The sequence below is a fragment of the Accipiter gentilis genome, chromosome 3 (assembly GCF_929443795.1).
Source record: "Accipiter gentilis chromosome 3, bAccGen1.1, whole genome shotgun sequence".
Lineage (NCBI taxonomy): Eukaryota > Metazoa > Chordata > Aves > Accipitriformes > Accipitridae > Astur > Astur gentilis.
In genome coordinates this window covers 38,414,835-38,435,604 of record NC_064882.1, presented here as the reverse complement: position 1 = coordinate 38,435,604, position 20,770 = coordinate 38,414,835, and the positions used below count along the sequence as shown (strand labels likewise).

The window sequence follows — 20,770 nt, the reverse complement described above, 5'->3', positions numbered from 1 at the left end:
CAGACTCTTGTTTAAAGAATAAACTGATGTGTGAATTGCTAGTGATGTACTCACACGTTGATCATAGGGAGTCGTTGTTCTGTGATAAACTATCTTCTCTTCGTCCTGAGGTCATCCTATTTGTCCATTAAACTGCACAATTAGGTGCAGCTTTACAAGCTAAATCGTATGTATACATTATTGGGTTTTCAGGTATGTTGATCAGGTTTTGTAACTCTTCACATCCTGTTATAATGATTGTGGTTGCAGAAGTCTGTACTGCCTGTATAATTTAAAAATAAATTCTAATTTTGATAGTGTGATCTTGTTGCTGTACTTCTGCCAATTACACTTTCCTAAACTCTTTTTTCTTACAGACAGTATGAGTTATATATATTTGTGGGGGCTCTTTGTTTTTATTAATTTGTCATACAAGTTTTTAATTATGTATCTTTTCCATACACGATCTTCACCGTGTCACTCAAGATTTATATACTGTAGCATGGAAACAATAGAACTTTGTGGACACTGTGTTATTTCGGATAACAAATAGTTATGTTTCTACAGCAATAATCCAAAGTTTGTGAACATGCAAAAATGTTAGATGGTTTTGAGCAAAAGCAAAGACTAATGTTAAATTCGTGGTGATTTTCAGAGCACTTAGGTATTCAGAGTTGGTCTACTGTTTGCTAACAAAGGGATGTGATTTATAAACTAAGTTGCTGTTGCTAGTACAGAAGAAAACATAAAAATATAAGGTGGTATTTAGAGTGTTCTCAGATTTTGTATTTTATAAGCAGTCTATAAAATATGTAGTAGTAATTTAAGCCATAATCATTTTTAATTGAGTTTGTTTCTTTTTTTAAGTACATGTTTTAATGGTATAAATATTCTTATTTCAGAATATATAGAGGTTACAATATGCTGCAAAGTCCAACAGATGTCACTATGGAAAACAATCTGTCAAGGGTTATTGCAGCAATTTCCCATGCATTGACAATATCCACTACAAGAGCACTTACGGTGGGTTTTCTTAGTTGCTATAGTGGCTGACTTTCCTCTTTCTTGCTCGCTTGGTTTATTTTTAATTATTTCTTGGCTATATTTGTATCTACAGCTTTGGTACTGTGGTAATAGCAATAGTAATACATTTAATTCTCACTTTTAAGATACTTTCTTGTTGCTAACTCTTCCAGTGATGAAACTGATTCAATTCTTGGTGTTAACTTTTCAGTTTGGCTGCTGTGAAGCTTTGTGTCTTCTTTCCACAACATTTCCAGTCTGCACCTGGAGTGTGGGATGGCACTGTGGGTATGTTCCCTCATCTGTTATTCAAGCTTCTGAAAGTCATGTTTGCAAAACGGAAGTACACTTATTTAGGTATCGGAAGTCCTGGTTTAGAGGTATGCTGTTAAGCTTATCTTAGCAGTTATTTGAGAACTTTATACAGAAAAGTGTAACATCAGGTTGTCATGATACTATGTCAGCACATTGTCATCTCTGGAACCACTGCGTATATCACAGGGATTGGCTGAAACTGCTGTAATAGATGCTGACCATATATATCTTTATCTAAATAAGTAATAGGAGAAAATTTTCCATACTTTTGAAATAATGTTTATCTTCAGGATATTGTCTTGTAGTATCTCTTTTACATCAGAACATCATCATTTTCACCTTGATCTCGTGTTTATGTCGAGGAACAGTGAGTAAAGGAAGCTGGTTCATGATTGCTTTTATAACTATAAAAGTGTCAGATGTATTTTAGTTGTTCTCATTTGCCACACTGAATGGGAACAGCAAATGAGATACTTATAATACTTAAGTGTTATTTAGGTAATATATGACAGCCCCAAAGTACTTACATTCTGAAGAGTTTCTTCAGAATGTAACTGTACAGTTGGTAACTCTAAAGCTTTGATCTTGCCTCTGATTGTCAATGTGCTGTGCCACACGAGCTGTAAAACTAGCTACTGAAGATGTACATGTGTGGAGCTGTTTGGTTTTTTAAAGAAATTTTAAATCATTTGTGTTGATTTTCTTCATTATTGTCATTGTGTCTCTACTCTTATTTTACTCTTCTGATATCCTGAAACTCTACTGCAAAATTTTATCTTATTTTAAAACTGAACCAAAACCCCAACAACAAAAAAAACCCCAAACCTTCCCCAGCTGCTTTTCTTGTCATCTTGCCCTTACTTCCCTTGCTGGCCATAAGTGTGGCATGCTCTGTATATGAATTCTAAAAGATGTCTTTTGTTAAAACTGGACCTGTAGCTCAAATGAATTAGGCTAGGATGTGAGCAGTACTTAACTGGAAAACAAAATCAATGCAGAATTGCAACAATCTGTCTTCTGTTCTACCTGGCTTAAAAAATGCCATTTTTAAGATGTATCTAATGTTCATCAGTGATGCAGTGACATAGCTTTTGCCCTTTCCTCTAATTCCTTCTTTACAATTTTTTGGTCCCTGTTCATACTAATTTGGATTGTAATTTTATTTTTGTGGAATGATATGAACATTTCTCATTCTGGCTAATGAGAATATAATAACATGGATAACATGAGAATTTTGCCAAAATTCTTTTCTGTCTTAAGTGTTGTTGTTTTTATGATTAAAACCCTTTTGGAACTGCTGCATTCCAACTCTGTACAACTCTAACTGTATGTAAATGGACCAACACTTCCATATGAAAATACTTTTTTTAAAAAAAAGAAAGAGAAGGCACTGTAATTACCTGTGTAGCTTTGTCAAAAGAATAGCTATATTTGGTGTAAATTTTATTTTCTGAAATTGCTCTAATTGTATTGGACCAGAATGACTACATTGGAAGATTTTTATTTTTTTTATTTAAAAAATATCCTGAAATAATCCCTTTATTTAGAGCTTCCATGAAGTCTTTTCCTGAAAGAAATTTAGTAGTATTGTGCAGGTCTTACAGCTTTGAAATGATGTGTGTAATTCAGCAAATTACAATCTTGGGTAGAGTCCACCCATAAATATAGGTGGTCTGACGGATTCCAATTGTTTAATTAAATTCTTGTCACTTTAAAACAATATCTTGTTATATTGCAATACTACAGCTTATGTCTCCCATACTTACCTTGCATATGCGTAAGACTTTTAACTGGAGATATTTCAGGACCGTACTGGTTAACAACTAAATACTGAGTTCTTCTGTTTATCAGTAGATGTCGCTAGCAGCTTTCATATTTGCTATTTTAAAAAAAAGTATTGGCTCTTTAAGACGACAAAGTGTTGTCAGGTCTCTGCTGCAAACTGGTTTTTTTAAGTCCTACTTGAGTGTTAAATGTGTATTTCGGTAGTACTGTTTGGTTTGGGTTTTTTTAGATTAGCAGTCTACTTGACTGTTAGTTTTCTTAAGACTTTAAACTTACCAAAAGGGTGGAAAAAAAAGTCATGACACTCCAAAATTAAACTTCCAGTGTTTCCCAGCCAAGTCCTTCAGATGAAGCTCAGAAGGGCTGCACCATTGGAATGGCTGGCATGGTCCTGTCTCTCCTTTCATCAGCATGGTTCCCGCTGGACCTCTCTGCACATCAGGATGCTTTGATTTTGACTGGAAACTTGCTTGCAGGTAAGGCAGAATAATCAAAGTAGGATTGTCCTGATACTTTACCATTGGCATCACAAGGCCCATATCTCGCCCTATTCTTATCACATGCAATAAAGTACTTGCAAGACTGAGCAGAAGAAACGGAGAAGGAACTTCTTGCACCCAGGAGGTTTGAAAAGATACTGCCTCCAAGTTGCAAATTCCATCTAGTTGCCAAAGGGAATGTGTAGTATGCTTAATACAGGCTGGGTACAAATAATTAAAATTTTTTTGTGGTTGTTTAAAACTATGCACCTACTGCTAGTTTTGAAACTGTAGCTTTTCTTTTTCTATTTGAATTTCTGTGGATACAGAGATGATAACCGTATATACCTCTAAAATTTTCTCATACTTAATTCCAAGTTTTTATCTTCTTTTTCTTTAAATAATGTGATTCCTATTGCAGCAAGTGCTCCCAAGTGCTTAAAGAATCCCTGGAGTTCTGAGGAAGATTCAAACCAAGGCGCTGCAAAGCTGGAGGAACCCTGGCCAGCTCTGGCAGATAGAACTCTTGTTACTTTAGTAGAACAGCTCTTCTCTCATCTGCTGAAGGTCATTAATATTTGTGCACATGTAATGGATGATGTTGCTCCTGGGCCAGCAGTAAAGGCATGTATTAAACATAAATAAATAAAATTGTGTGACTTAAATACTGTTGTGATACAGACCTCTGCATTTTGGAGTTGATATAGGCAACTACCTAACACCTTGATAATATGACTCCACTATGCGTAAGAAAGCAAGTGATGTGAAAAGAACATGCATATTGTTCTTCCATGTAACAGGTTCTTCTTTAGTTCTGTAGTATTTGTAATATTACCTTAAATTTTGAACCTTTTATTTCTGGTGACTTTGCTTGAAACATTAATTCAGTAAGGAGTGTATATAGTAAGTGGAGTATTGGATTGCATATTCTGGCAAACATCTGTTGACTTTTGGGTGGGTTGGCTGGCTGTAATGCATTGAGCTCCTTTTGGGGCTAAAAATAACTCTGTCTTTTGAATATCCTGCAAAATATTTTGACTTCTGAAACAGCTCATATGAGGTATTTTTGGGGTTGGGTTTTTGTTTTATGTTGGGTTTTTTGAGGTATCTATATTTTGAGACTGATACAGTGACTGTAAGGCAATGTTATTAGGATTAGTAATTTCTTCATATTTTAAAAATACAAGAAAATTTTTTTGACACTTCTTTGCCTTGAATCAGAAGAAGCTTTAGTCATTGAGTTCTAATTCCATATCATTAGCTTATGCTGAAGTTGAGAAGGAAAGTAGGGAATATATTAAACTTATTCCTTTTCACCCAGGAAATTCATGTCTTCAACCTGAGAGTTGAGACATCTTAACTGACAGTCAAATAAAGGGGGGTTTAAATGAAAGATGAATATGCTTGTATTTGTATTAGAAGAAGAAAAGCTACTTGTGCGTACAAAATTAATGAAGTTGCTTTTAATTCTAGGCAGCATTACCTTCTCTCACAAACCCACCTTCTCTTAGTCCAATTCGGAGGAAGGGGAAAGAGAAGGAATCTGTCGAACAGGCATCTGTGCCCATGAGCCCTAAAAAGGGTGGTGAAGCAAGTCCAGGTAGGCACACTTACTGGTATTAATCCTCCCATCTAAGTATGGTTACAGCATAGAGAGAAGAAATAAAACTAAGTAACTTGTTTTCTGAAGTTTTAGTTCAAAAGGCTGGCAGACCTACTCTCAGTTCTTTTCAGTATTGCATTGCAAGAAAGGCAGCCATGGGTTGGGGCTTCTTTACTGTTTTTTATGAAAATTAACTGTACTCTTCAGAAGCAAGGTACTTCTGAATCCTTTTCCTAGATGTTTTTCTGAATCTACTCAGCTGTTGACTAAAATTAGTTAATTTTTGCATATATTTTACTTAAAAGAAGTTTGAAAGATGCTTTGCAGCTTTTGGCAGCAGTAGCTTACATTGCTCTTGGAAACAAGATTCTGAATCTTGAAAACTTGTTATTAGTAATGAATGAAAGAAATAGGTGTCAATTCTGTTTTGTAAATTGTACTTGTGCTTCAATAATAAGCCCTCTGGCTTAATTTCTCAACTCAGAGCGCTAGTTTCTTGGAATGGTGGTTCATTTTCTAGTTGTACAGTGTGTTTGCAGTTTAAAATATGCATGTAGATCGAAAAATTCATGCTGTTTGATAATTCACACATGGTAAATTATGTTGAGTATACATGTCATAAGCACCCTAGAGAAAGTATGTTGTGCTAATCTATAATGTACTTTTAAGCTACTAGGCAAACTGATACTACTGGGCCTGTTCCAACAAGTAAATCGTCTTCAGTAGGAAGCTTTTATCATCTTCCATCATATCTGAAGTTATATGATGTCTTGAAAGCAACCCATGCTAATTACAAGGTACTCCATGATATTGTTTGATTGAATTATGTGGTTAGGCATCACTTTGTTTCTTTTGAACATGGCTCTCCTTGTATCAAGACTCGCTTGTTTGCCTGTATAAACAGTTTATCCATGCAATGCCCCCCCCCCCCCCCCCCCCGCCCCCAACTCAACCACCCCTAATAAAAACAAGAACCAGCCAAACAAAAACCCCTTATAGGCATTTCACCCTGTTGCTTGTTTCTCTGCTGTCACTAACGCTGGTACTGAATGACATTTCACTGGCTTGGCAATGCTGAATGGATCCCAATGTCTGTTTTCTCTGCAGTTTATTGAAGGATAGGTAAGCTATTTCCTCATTAGTTCAGGTAATAGAAGATGCATTCCCTACGGGGTTGGTGATCTGATTTTTACACTTCAGGGCATATATTCTTATTACACCTACTGTGTTTCTGAGAAATACATTATCCATTACTTGTTAACATCCTAGGCCTTCCCAGATGGTGTAACTTCTTCCATGCTAGAAGATCCTTCTTTTTCTTAGTCGAAATGAAGTCCTGCCTTTACAGAAATTCATAAGGGAGTCTAAGCTGTCAGTGGTGTTGATTGAACTATGCTGAAATTTTAGGCAAAAGATTATTTTGTGTCAATACCCCCATCTTTCTGTAATTTTTATCACCTTGTCAAGTAATTGTTAAGAAAAAGTGTGTTTTTACTTTTGGGGACTAGGTTACTTTGGATCTCCAGAACAGTAATGAAAAGTTTGGATGTTTCTTACGGTCTGCCTTAGATGTTCTGTCTCAAATCTTGGAACTTGCTACTCTTCAAGACATTGGAAAGGTATAATATCTGTGGGTTTTTTGTTTTTGTGGGGGGTTTTTTTGTAGTTAAGTTGTCCAGTATCTGTGGTCCTTACTGGGAAAAAGCACATATCATTGATTTTAAAATTGATACTGTTGAGAGAGTAGTCCTAGAAGTGTTGTGCTGCCACAGCGCTTGTTGGGTAAAGTGCTAAAGCAGATTTTCCCTGTTAAATTGCTGCTGTTGAAAACTGGAGTAATTTTTTTACTGTTTAAATTTCATATGGAGATTTTTCTTTCCAGCAAAATGGTTAGACTTCAGTCATTCTTACTATATTAATATGTTTAAATATATTCATGTTAAATATATAAAATGAGAGAAGGCATACTGCTTTTCTTCCTCTTTTGTGGTTCGGTATTTTTCCTCCTTAACTGTTGTGTTAGGCATTGTAGTATTTTAAGACTAGGAAGCAGATCTTGCATTTTTATTTCATTACATACTTGCATGATTTCCCTTAAAGTAGTATAGTTTTACTTAGTAAAAAAAATGGTGCTGTTGTCAAGTTTTCATAGTAATGCTTTATACAATGAAGAAAAATGCAATGAGGTGCAGTTGTTTTTCTGCTTTTCTAGTGTGTAGAAGAAATTTTGGGATACCTAAAGTCATGTTTCAACAGAGAGCCAACAATGGCAACAGTTTGTGTACAGCAGGTAAGGAGGTAAATTTTTTTGTGTTACTGGAGGGCTAATCCTGATGTCCTGTGGTTATCAATTGGATGCTAAGACTGGCCATTCTTTTAAGGGAAGTGGTGTGAGGAAACTGTAGCCCAGGTGGAGCAAACAGCATGTTTTCATTAATTTTCATGACTTGTTCTGAAACTTGATACCATCTGAGTAATATAGTTTCTTCCTGAACTGCTTCCAACTCAAAGAACTATTTTAGCTAATGCTCAGAAAACATCTGTTTCCTGCCTTCTCAAATATGTTCTGTAGCTAGTGATCTACGTCAAAAACCTGGAAAGCAAAGAACTGCCTTAGAGGTGGATTTCTTGGAAGCTTCCAGTTAAACATTTGGGTTCAAGTCATCAAAGCTTAATTTTGGTGGGAGGTGAGCTTTAGTAGACTATTTTGAATTGTCACGTGGAAATAGCTTCAGTTGCAAAAACAATCACATCTTTTTGGGTAAGGTGTGGATTGTTTCTTTTTTCCAGCTTTTTTTCTGTCATTTTGTATTTGACTACATGGTCCACAGTTTGCACTTTGACCTTTCCTCTTAAGTTTTTTGGGAGGATGAGTAATCAAGGTTTTTTTCCTGAAATATTAACCTTTTTTTTTTCTTCCAATTTTCTTCTCTAGTTATTGAAAACATTGTTTGGGACAAATCTGGCTTCTCAGTATGATGGCTTGTCTTCAAACCCCAACAAAGCTCAAGGCAAAGCTCAACGCTTAGGTTCTTCCAATTTGAGACCTGGTCTCTATCATTATTGCTTCATGGCACCATATACACATTTTACACAGGCCCTTGCTGATGCTAGTCTAAGGAACATGGTTCAGGCTGAGCAGGAACACGATGCTTCAGGGTAATTTTCTTCCCTTACAATCTAAAGCTAACTTGAACTAGACTCTCTTTTTATTGTTTTTCATAAATGCAAGTATCACAGGGGAGCTAAGTAATTTGAAATTACAGTACTGTGTATTATTTATTTCTTGTAGACTTAAGCAGCGTAATTTGTCTTGGTAGTGAGATCCTGAATGCAACACTGTGTTGATTATCACCAATGTGTTTTCCAAATCAATGCTAAATCATTAAAATGGATATCACTTAAATTTGGTTTTTTTAAAGCATTATAGTTTTAAATGCTTGTATTCAAAACTATTTAATTAATTTGCTAATTATAGCAAATAGTATTCTTAAAGGAAAGGCAGAAGGATGACTAAGCAAAGACGAGAAATTCTTTCTCTACTAGATGTTTGTTGGCTACAAATCTGTGATCTGATCAAAGTGTACTGTAGGTTGTCTCTGTTGCTTTTTTGTTTTGCTAAGATTCTTGAAGCAGTCAAGTAGATAAAGAAAAGTTGGCATTGGTAAAACAATATGCATCTAAAGAGTGTGTGTTTGTCCCTTCATTTTTTTTTAATGTGTATGGTTTTTTTGGTTTTATTGTGACAGATGGTTTGATGTGTTGCAAAAAGTTTCTACACAGCTGAAAACTAGCATTACCAGTGCAGCAAAACATCGTGCTGATAAGGTACTTTTATCTATGTACTCCTGAAAGAGCTGTACCTTAGATTTAAAACTTTTTTATTCCTTTTAAAAAGTAATTTGGTTTTGAATCAGAGACACGTTCAGATGTTAGATTTCTTTAAAATCTCTCTATTACAGAATGCTATTCACAGTCACATTCGTTTATTTGAACCCCTTGTCATAAAAGCATTGAAACAATATACTACAACAACATCGGTACAGCTGCAGAGACAAGTTCTAGACTTGCTTGCTCAACTGGTTCAGCTACGAGTTAACTACTGTCTTCTGGATTCGGATCAGGTTGGTGCTTCATGATTTTTGTAAATTCGTAATACAGAGATCTCACCAGTAGACTTAATATTTACAGCAAAAAAATTTGCAACAGACTTAATATTTACAGCAAAAAAATTTGCAACAATCCATTCACTTTACTATAGGTGAGAACAAAGACTTAAAGGAGGGTGAGACTCAATTTCCGCCCCAAACACAGAGAGCTTCAGATTTCTGGTTTTCTATTGCATACAAATTACTTCCTAAGCTCTGCAACAACTATTAAAGAACTTCATTTAAAAATAGAAATACTTTCTTTCCATATTGAGAGTATGGACTTACGTATGACTGATAGCGTCGTGGATGACAATGATTATTTGATTTTAATAGTAGGGGTAAGCTAGTGGCAAATACAGTAGTCTGTGTGGTTGGCCATATAAGCAGTAAATTTGTAACATAAAATAAAATTCAAGTGTTTTTATTTACAAGTGTTTTACTTCCAACAGTATTTTCACTTTTATAAACTAGTATGAGTTGCAAGACATAATTTTCCTGTAAGTTCGTACACAGATAAGTCTTTTCAATGCATGAATACTTTGGATTTTATCTTGGTTTAGAGCTAAATTTTTGGCTCATTCTTAATTTGACTGTAATGCCTCAAACAGTGTGTGTGACATGAGTGAGAGAGAAAGTTATACTTAAAAATATAGAGACTATAGGTAAAATGTTGCATAAATTAATGCGAAACATAAGCTCTAACATCAAGATTCTCAAGATCTTCTGTAACTGTAAGGCAACACTTCATAATGTATTAAAATGAACTATAGCTGATTTTCAGTGCCTGTCTTTCCTTTCTCTCCTTTCAAAACACACACTTTTATAACTCTGTCAAAATTATTTCAAATGGGAATTAATGTGTCTATATCTGTTGTACACTTTATTCTCTCTTTAGGTGTTTATTGGATTTGTGCTAAAGCAGTTTGAATACATTGAAGTAGGACAGTTCAGGTATGAAATTAGCAAAGATCCTTTGAATAGTGCGGGTTTACAGCTGTCTTATTCTGAAGCATGTAGTGATTAGTTTTGCTGGTTATTTCTGCCTTACAAGAAAGGGAGAGTTACCTTCTGGGCAATGTGCTTGTTGATTCTCTGGCTCCAGTGGTAGCCCTTTCAGATGATCTAGGTTTCATGTGGCTGATGAAGTCGGGAAGTAACGTGGAAAAAAAAAAAAAAAAATCTTAAGCTATGTTGATCTGTTTCTCCATTTGATATTGTAAAACTATTCCTTTGGGATCTCCCCCACAAAGCTATGCTTTCAGGATTCAGCACTTCATTGGTAGGATTCAGTTGCTGAAGGGAGAGCTACTTCTTCCTATTGTGGATTCAGTGTGAATCCGTATGTATTCTGATCACTTGGACATTTGTATAGTACCTAATAGATCATAAGGAACACAGTGGAATTTTTATTGTCAGCTCTTTCTCTTTTTTCTCACACTTGAGTTTGTACAAAGAGATAAGTGGGATTTTTACTCCATGTGTCATGTGCATTAGATAGTATGTTATAATATTAGTAACTGTGTAATGGTCAAAGGTTGAAAGAAACCCCTTGGAAGAAAACCCATAGTAAAGAACATGGCACAAAAATTATAGAAATCCTGTATGAAAGCAGAACAATACATCCTTTAAAAAAAAATCTTACTGTACAAAGATTCATTTTTACTGAACAGTTGTGCAATTCCAACTTGACACTTTTAACTTTTTGTTTTCAGGGAGTCTGAAGCAATTATTCCTAATATCTTTTTTTTCCTGGTGTTGCTGTCTTATGAGCGATATCATTCCAAACAGATAATTGGAATTCCTAAGATCATTCATCTGTGTGATGGTATCATGGCCAGTGGGAGGAAAGCTGTTACACATGGTAATTAAAATAAAAAAAAAAGGCACCAACACTAATATTAGTTCAGCAATAAAAACAGTATTGAATGCTAAGCTATAGAAGGCTGTAATCATATGGATTGTTCCAGAAGACACTAGCTTTTAAATTTTTAATACATGAAATAAGCCTCACTTAATTCCTTCAGGAAGGTTACTGTAACCTACTAACACTGCTACCCCATATTTTGCATCGTACGTAATAGCAACAAAGCTTTTATTTGAAACTTTATTAGGTAATAAGTTCACAACATAGCAGTACTTTAAAGGCTTTCATTTTAATTTTTAGTCCCCTTCCCTTTCTCTCCACTTTCAGCCTTTAAGTAGAAGCATCTCTCTCATACTTTCTGGTGATTCTGATGAGAAATACTTTATAAAAGTATCTATTTTAGCTCTATGAGCAGGGGCAAATGTGTCCATAATATAAATTTTCTACTAGAAGTAAAAAGACAGACATCATTATGCATTGTAAGTTTGGGGTTTGTTTTTTGTTTGGTTTTGGGGTTTTTTTAGAGATGGGTAAAACATATAATAAACTAAAGCATGGTTTACTTTTAGTAGCTGAACTGTTAGAACAAGAAAACGGTGTTCAAGAGTGGCTTGTCTTATGCTGAAACAAATAACCAAATCTCATTTTAGCAATACCAGCTCTGCAACCCATCGTTCATGATCTGTTTGTGTTAAGAGGGACAAATAAAGCTGATGCTGGAAAAGAATTGGAAACACAAAAGGAGGTGGTAGTGTCAATGCTGCTGAGACTTATTCAATACCATCAGGTAAGAGAGGAGGACAAAGCATTCCTGTTTATGGCCTATATAAGGGTAACGTTGCTCTGACTGCTAAAAATGCTTCAGGCGATATTAATGATTTTCTATATAAAACTTGAATAGCTGGACTCTGTGTGTGATCTTTCCTTAGAGAGTACCCAAAGATTTTTGGGGGCAGGGGAAAGGTTCTGCACTACAAATCAGTTTTTCAAGTCAAACAACATGTCTGTGGGACTTTGTGGTCAAGCCTAGGTAACAAAGCACTGAAAAGCTCCAGATAGGATCACGATCTTGGTTGTGTTGCACATTGAATAAACAGAAGGTTAGTAGATGAGTTGTAATAAATTAGGATTCAAGAAACGGAAAAGAATGAGGGTAAAAGTAGAAGAGAGGACAAGATTAAAAGTAGGAAACATGCTGCATAGAGGTGATTTAGGTGTTGCTGTACAATAACAATATCTTCAAAAATATTTTAAAATGTGAATTACTTGAATAAGGTAATGAAACTGGTAGTTAGACAGTTGTTAGCACTTACTACTTTGCCCCAGACCTCATGGGTCTGGAAGACATGTTTCTGCCTTGTAGGAGCATAAGAATGACTTTCTTCAATACACTTTGTTTAAAAGAAAAACATAAAAGTAATTTTAAGACAAGTGACATAATTGACATGGGACCTTATTGCTTATTCAGCTGCTTAACAAACTTAATGTGCTTTTCCTTTCATTGTGTTAAAATGCAGTTCTAGTGTATGCTAATGTAAGCAATGTATTTTGTGAGCATAGTTGGAAAAAAGTCAGTACATCTTGTCAAAATAATTTGTTAGAACTGCATGTTCAGATTGGGGTAATTTTGTGTATCCACATTTTCTTTTGAATTTGTGCTTTTATAATCATAAAATGACTAATATAACTATATGAAATGACAGTCTGTAGACACATGATGTGAAATAGTGAATAACTTTGTTACGTAAGGTACTGCAATTGCTAGCAGATCCCCTTCTGACACACTTAACCTATTAAAGGCCACCCATGCACTGCTCTTCCCACACCATCCCATTTGTCATTCTTATTCTGTCCTGTTCTCCTGGTGCAATACGTATAAACTAACCCCTGGGCAGTTCTGTTGTTCCCTGGCTGTGGCTGTGATGTTCCACAGTGGAGTCCCCCTACCTTGAGAGGCTCCAAGAGCTGCAACCTTTAACTTTTTTCTGTTACATTTGTAGCTACCATCCATGGAGCTCCAGAGTTCGAGTAGTTCAGCCCAGAATTGCTCCTATCTCCTCTCCTGTGAGAAAGGCTTTTGGCGAAAGAAGTCATCTAGTGATCATGTTTTCTTTTTTCTTTTTTTAATTGGCTGTGTTTCTGACTTTGAACTACTTGGAGCACTTGTAAAAGAAATTAATCTAACTGGTTTTCTTCTGTCCCACTTCCCAGTCCATATATTAACATACCTGCTTGCTACGTCTTTGGCCTGTCTGTCTTTGAAAGTGTGGTCTCCATAACCCTCAAACCAGTAACACGTTCAGCTACTAGAAGTGATCCTTGCTGGTGCTGGTGGTGTTCCATTATATGCTCTCCTATAAACTTTTATATAAAAGTTGCATATCTCAGGTGAATGAGCTCCATAAAAATGTCTGGTTTGTTTCCTTGACCAGATCTAAACTTTATTTGAGCTGGAGTAAAGAAAGAGTATACATGTGGGAAATTACTCTTTTCTTTCCTCCCCTCTTTGTTGAGTATGAGATATGGCATTTAGATTTACTATTCTTTTTCCAGCTGTTTGAGTAGTCTTTTGACAAATGCGACTTAAAAAGGACCAAGAAAGCATTTTTTTCTAGTTTACAAAAGTAACCGGAAAATTCTTTAAAAATAAAAAGAAAGTCATAACTAAGAACAAGCTTTTAACCTGGAAATGGGGTTTTAAAAACGTGTGATTTCTCATGTGGATTTTCTCTTTTTTTCTTTTTTTTCTTCTTTTTGGCAGTGGATGAAACAGTAAATATTTTTTCCCACTACGGTATTAATTAAATGATTCCTGTTAGTGTGGGTCTTTACTTGCATTCTTTTGGACTTTTCCTCAGGTGCTAGAAATGTTCATCTTAGTATTGCAACAGTGTCATAAAGAAAATGAAGACAAATGGAAAAGATTGTCTCGGCAAATAGCTGACATTATTCTCCCAATGCTTGCAAAACAACAGGTGGTTATATGATTTTTTTAATCTATAAATGTCTAAAATAATTGTTAAAATGTATATATCAATAATGGCTTTAGGTATTTGATTATTTTATATTTTTTATACATGAAGACAGATTTTCTTGAAAGTGTGGTTGCCATATCTAAAAAAACAATTACTACAAGGTAAACTAAGTCTTTGAAGTGTTGAAGGTCATATTTAAATGCATGAAGTATGTGCAGTATCTTCGAGGCTGTTTCCAGAGGAAGCTCATTCTACTACTTATGTACATGATTATATCATAGCACTTATTAAATGGTGTGAAGATTCTCCCATGTTTATAGAATGTCAAAATGATTTTTTTTTAACTGCAGTGGGTCCAATTGCATTTTTTTTCTTAGGAGAATGAAGACATAGTCTGGAACTGCATTAATAAATCACAGAATCATGGAATAGTTGAGGTGAAACGGACCTCTACATACTGTCTTCCCCTTAAAGCAGGGCGTACTGGAGCAGGTTGCTTAGGACCATGTCCAGTCAAGTTTTGACAGTCTCTAAGGATGGAGCCTCCATAACCTCTCTGGGCAACCTCTTCCAGTGTCTGAGCATCCTCACAGGCAGAAAACAAATAAATAAAACCCATATACAAATGGAATTTCCTGAATTCCAACTTGTGCCTATTGCCTTTCATCCTGGTACTAGATACCATTGAAGAGATTCTGGCTCTTCTGTAGTGCTGTTGTCTCTTCCAACCGCTTCCCCTCGTCAGATACTTGTACACATTGATAAAGATCCCCATGAGCCTTCTCCAGGTGGGACAATCTCAGCTGCCCCTTGTATGACACATGCTCCAAGCCTGTAACCATCTGTGTGGCTTTCTGCTGGACTCCCTGCAGTGTGAGCATGTCTCTTTCACTGGACTGCACACTGGGGATAGAGAATAGGCCTTTTGTATCTGGGAAGAAAAAAATACTCCTTTCAGGAGAAAGTTGGGGGTGTTTTGTTTTGTTTTTCAGTGCTGCTCCCTAAGAAACAGAGGACTTGATTTTGATACAGCTTTCCTGGAATTAGAAACGCTTACTTAAAGGATAATAAGTAAAACTAGTGAACTTGTGCCCTTACTGTTCTTTACTCCACGATGGCAGATCCCTACTCCCACGAGAAGATCTCATGGTTGGGGAGAATTGGCAGTTATTGTGGATCAGACAACAGTTTTTGAGCAAAGCTGAAATGCTGGCAAATTGAACTTGTCTTTGTTTTGTACGAATCTGTGCACGTGTTCAACTATCAAATTATTTAGGCAAGATAGTCATCCAGATTTCAAGTCTAGTCCTTTTGCTTTTTGCAGTTGATTGTTTTATAATTTATCTAAAAAACTGATTAAGTAAGTTGTCCTACCTCTGTTGCAGCAGTGCAATACCATTGTATCTCCTCACTTTTCTGATGATTAGGATTTTTTTTTCTCCTAGTTATCAGCTTAAGTTTATTCACGACCAGCTTTGTTCTCTATAAATATGCCTGGTAGGATGTGCAGGGAGGAGAAAAATTTTTAAATTTTATGACAAGTCAGTCTTTTGGTCTCATTCTGAGTATGGCATATTTTTCCTAATAAAATATGTGGTATGTATATTGAACTTCATTTGATAGATTTTTGTCTGTGTTCTCAAAACTCCTGTGTAGGAAGGCCTGCAATGAAGCTTTAATTTACCTTTCATAGCTTTTGGTTGCTCTAAATTTTGTACTGTAAAGGACAGCTTTATTACACACAGGCTGTCACAGAAATGTTTAAAACATGAAATGGTAATTTTTGTGTTGCAGTTACCTTTAGTGGATAGTTACAAATCAGTTTTGTGTTTTTCTCTTACAGATGCATATAGACTCTCATGATGCTTTGGGAGTATTGAACACTTTGTTTGAAATTTTGGCTCCTTCATCCCTTCGCCCTGTGGACATGCTTTTAAGGAGTATGTTTGTTACTCCTAAAACAATGGTAAGCAGTTCTTTCCAGAGAAGAGGGAATCTGGTGTCTTTCATGCAAAACAAAAGAGCATGTGTTTCTTTTTCTTAATTTGCCATGTGGTGATGAAGTACCTGCAGAAGACTTTAGGAAGGAGTTGGTTAGAACTAATATTGTTTACCAACTGGGAGCACTTTATATAGGAATGTTCTGCTTATGGATTACTTGCCTTCATTTTGTACTTTGAGGATCAGTAATGTAGAGAAACACACTGTTACAGTAAATTCTAGAATGCAGTTTGATAGGCAAATCACACTTTTGTTATGCAAGTATTAGTAGCGTTTTTATAGTTGAGAGATTGTTTAACTTTAAAGGTATTCAACACAGCATAGGAATGTATACCAAAAAACTAACATATTCATTAATTGTTGTATAAAAACCAGGCTCTTTTGAGAATGGAGCAAGCAGGAAATAAATTTTATGTTCACATCTTCCAAAATGCTATTCTTGTGGTAACTGTCAAGCTTATATTCACTCTATGTAACAATCATCTGTATTTTTGTGTTTGTTTTAGGCATCAGTGAGCACAGTCCAGCTATGGATTTCTGGAATTTTAGCTATCCTTAGAGTTCTGATTTCACAGTCAACAGAAGACATCGTTCTATCCCGTATACAAGAGCTTTCTTTCTCACCATATTTGATTTCGTGTCAAGCAATTAGCAGACTGAGACGTGGAGAAAATAACTTATCTGTACCAGAGGATCGCACTGAGGTTAAACAGGCTAAATATCTGCCTGAAGAGACATTTTCTAGGTATGTTGTCTCTTGAATAACTTGGGAGAAAGATTTAAGGTTTCTGAGAAATCACACTTATATTGTCCAATATATACACATGTATAGAACTGTTATCTGATAGGAGTAAAGTCTGTTAATTACTTGATATGGGAGGAGTGTGTGCGGAGAAAGGAATAATGAGATGAACAGTAGAGGGAGGAGATGAGCAGTTTCTATTAGGGACTTTGGACTGTTTTGATACCTACCAAGTGATGGACCTAATGGAGCTGTTAAAATGGGTGAATTCTGGACTTACTATAATCAGGTCCAAAAACTTAATTGGTTAACCCTTTCCTTCTTCCCTGTGTGGGGACTGAAAGATGAGTCATCCTGTTAGTAGAAGGCCAGGTTCTGTACTAGAATCTTGGCAGCAGATGGATTCAAATCTATTAAGTTAGTCCTGCTCTTTATTTCCTATTTTTAAAGAGCTGGCATTATCCATTTAGCTTCCCATGCTGATGTCCTCAGAGAGCAACAAACTTCAGGCAAAAGAAGTGTGGAGAGATGGCAGCGGTGTTACGTTGACATAATGTTTGTCATTAAGGCATTATGTTTTAATGTGGTGGGAAGCATTTGAAATAGCTATTTGTTTAAGGAAATAACTTTTTAATCAAATGTGGAACTTCAGATAGAAATAAAGTGCTGCTTCTTTTCATTCAGCTCACTGTGAGGGTGATGGGTAAAGGGAAAAGGGGCTTCTGGAGTCCCTTAATGTGACCTTATGTCCAACACAAGTGACTTGAGGGACGATTATGGCCAGGAGCAAGGACAACTTTCCTCAAATGCTCTTTTTTGGTGTTTCTTTTGATTTATTTCCCTCCCCCTCCTGCCCCCTGGCTGGAGGTTTGATATGGAACCTCTGTGATACAGCGTGCATAGATGAGGCTGTAAGCAGCTGAATGACTGTGACTTGCTGATTTTACCCCTCCTCAGCTGAGCTGCGATAACTGTCATGGTGTAGTTTTAGCTTATTGCAAATAAGCACACCATAGCATCGCGAATGTTTGCTGTGTAAGTGAGGTAGGCAGGTGTATGGATGCTGTCATGACTTTAGCTGATAAGTAGATAACCCAGATCCAATATGTAATTATTGAAGTGCTTGTGATCATCTCTCTATACCTATAGCATCATATTTGTTTTAGGTCAACCTGTTCAGTAGCATTTAATTTAGCATCCTATTTAGAATGAATGGACAAGGACTTCGTATTTTATTTTTCAAACTTACTGAGTTTATGGGCAAACCTCATCTTAATCTGAAAGGTGTTGCACTGATAGTTTTTCCTGCTGATCGTATACGTGGTTTTTTCAAGGTTCTTACTACAACTGGTTGGCATTCTCCTGGAAGATATCGTTACCAAACAACTGAAAGTGGACATGAATGAGCAGCAACATACTTTCTACTGCCAGGAGCTGGGCACGCTGCTTATGTGCTTGATACATATTTTCAAATCAGGTAATACTTTAAACACTGTCTGCGATGGCAGGGCTTTTTTTTTTTTTTTCAATTCTGAGACAATGATGAATGTGTCTAACCACTGAGAAGGAAAACGTAGGTGAAGACATTCTATCCTATTCAATATAAACAACCTCCCAAACTTTGTGCTTGTGCATGCAGGGCACATTTTTCACTTTTTTTCTATGTGGAACAAAATATCACTAGTGACTCTTTATCTCTCCTTTTAACTGTCTAGAATCTTCCAGTCCAAAAATGCAAAGCATTCCAAATTTGTGGTTGTATTTCTCTTGTTTTCACTCAATTTGGAGGTTGGTAGGTATGTCCAGGCTTAAAATACCAAGTTACAGACCACTAGTTCAGACTCATGGCAAGGCAGGTTCCTGTTCTTTGTCAGAATTAGTAAAAACATAAAAAAAAACCCAACTAAAAAACCCAAACCAAAATAAAAACACAACCAAACAAAAAAAAAACAAAAAAAAAACAACCCAAAACCAGAAAAATGGGAAATGTAGTACTGTTCCAGCTAGCTGGTCTTGAGCTCCATTCTTCAGGTTTGGGAATTCTGCCTTGGGTGTCTTCTGCTAGATATCCAATCTCTGGCTCTTCGGTGTAATTCCTTAGCCTAATTCTGTAACTTATTTTCATAATAGCGGTACTATCTTCCCTTTATTTTGTTCTTTTATTCTTTCTTTGCTGTGACTGTCGGTTTTGCCTTCTAATTTTCAGCCTGCAGCTGAAATCTGACCTTGCATTACAGTAGTTGGCTGCAAATTTAAAAGGTCTTGACACAAGTCCCTGGTTCTTCATAGACTTCCGTACAGACACAGGACAAGGAACTCTGTATTCCATGGCCTCATCTGTAAAATGGGAGTTACAATACACTATTTAACAGATGTGACTAACCAAAAAAGTGCATGCAGAATACTGTTGTTAGACATTTAACATGATTCTGTGCTCCATTGTATCCCAACAACCTCTAATCTTTTTTCTTTTTAAACTCTTCCTACAGAGTTCAGTTATGAAGTCCTTTCTTGAGGGAAAAATACTTAGTTCTGTTCCTGTCATTGCTACCAGCTGCTTCTTGTAAACATAAGTATTGTAGGTGTAGATATAAATAAATCAATAGAGTGCTGATGGAAGTGTTCTGGGTCTTCAACTGGTTCTCTATCAAAGCTCAAAGCTTCTGCATTGCCTTGATTTAACTTCCAGTAGCTTTAATCCTCCTAGTCTTCAGTGACAGTAACAGATAGAAAAGCAAATGGGAAGCCAAATGAATTATGTTGTGAGAGTTTGTGCAGCCACGGTGGATGATGTTTTGTCTTTTGACTTGTCAGAAGAGAACTTTGGTTTAAGAAATCAAGTCCTGCAAACCTAGGTTCTTGCCGCAAAGACCCCAGGATTGTGCATGAAGAGGCACAAAATGTGGTGATAGTTACCAGAGCCTTCCTTGATCTTTGTTTTAAGCCTGCTCTAAGATGTATTAAGTGATAGTTCTCTTTTCCCATGTGTCTGTTACAATAATAACTGTTTATACTATTAATTTCTGTTTTGGAGAAACATTTGAAACAAATATTATAACAAATAACTTATGCCAAGGTGATTTGGAGTAAGTGATAAAATGGTGTCAAGCCAAGACCAATGAAATGAGAAAATCAAGCTGGTAATTGAAGTTTGGGAAGTGGGTTCTTCCACAGTGGGAGCTGGGGATAATGGAAAGGGAAGGCTCAGGCTACTTCTGCTGCAACAACTGGCTTCTAAGCTGCACTGTGAGTCTTGCCAAGAACTATGTAGAAATGTTCATACAAAATTAAAATACTAATGCAGAGCACTGGGGTATGTGTATTGCATGATCTCTAGAAATGAATTTAATGTAAGACTACAGATCAATTCTAGGTACTAGTTGTAATGTGGTTACCTTATACTGTGTAACAGAGTAGAAGGAAGGTTGTTCAGACATCTGGGCTGTATTTTCATGTTGTAGCATTTTCTTTCAGGTTTAGGCTTAGGGTTAACTAATTGCTTGGTTTTGTAATACTGTGTTCAGTTAAAAACTCTAATTTTTTTCTCTTTAAGTTAGTCTCCTAACTACAGGCGCAGCTTATAGCGACTTGTGTTTGGGAACATAGACCAAGGTCTTCTGTCACTTTTAACCACTATTCTACTTGGATGTTTTGTCTTCGCACCTATTATAGTGTTTTCAAAATGTGAGCATTGCTGACTCCTATGTATTCAACTATAGGAAGCTGCCAGATTAGAAATGAACATTTTCAGTGTGCTACTTTTGAAGTTAGTAGGAATAAAAGGCATAGATGAAGTGGAAAGATTAGCATGCAGTGGCTTTGACTGTAGAAAGTCACTAGATGGTGCAATTAC

General features: G+C 36.1%; 1 protein-coding gene across 2 annotated transcripts in view; it reads left to right on the top strand.

Moving 5' to 3' along the window:
* The window catches only part of HTT (huntingtin), an 87,505-nt gene that overhangs the window by 32,614 nt on the left and 34,121 nt on the right, over positions 1-20,770 (top strand). For both annotated transcript variants that reach the window (XM_049797908.1, XM_049797907.1), the window contains 18 exons: positions 882-1,002; positions 1,214-1,290; positions 3,427-3,578; positions 4,003-4,209; positions 5,059-5,181; positions 5,854-5,981; positions 6,693-6,803; positions 7,397-7,474; positions 8,120-8,343; positions 8,934-9,012; positions 9,147-9,308; positions 10,231-10,286; positions 11,048-11,196; positions 11,850-11,986; positions 14,058-14,174; positions 16,018-16,140; positions 16,682-16,920; positions 18,252-18,394. In XM_049797908.1, coding sequence (XP_049653865.1) covers positions 882-1,002; positions 1,214-1,290; positions 3,427-3,578; positions 4,003-4,209; positions 5,059-5,181; positions 5,854-5,981; positions 6,693-6,803; positions 7,397-7,474; positions 8,120-8,343; positions 8,934-9,012; positions 9,147-9,308; positions 10,231-10,286; positions 11,048-11,196; positions 11,850-11,986; positions 14,058-14,174; positions 16,018-16,140; positions 16,682-16,920; positions 18,252-18,394 — 2,426 coding nt within the window. The remainder of the gene's footprint in view (positions 1-881; positions 1,003-1,213; positions 1,291-3,426; positions 3,579-4,002; positions 4,210-5,058; positions 5,182-5,853; positions 5,982-6,692; positions 6,804-7,396; positions 7,475-8,119; positions 8,344-8,933; positions 9,013-9,146; positions 9,309-10,230; positions 10,287-11,047; positions 11,197-11,849; positions 11,987-14,057; positions 14,175-16,017; positions 16,141-16,681; positions 16,921-18,251; positions 18,395-20,770) is intronic.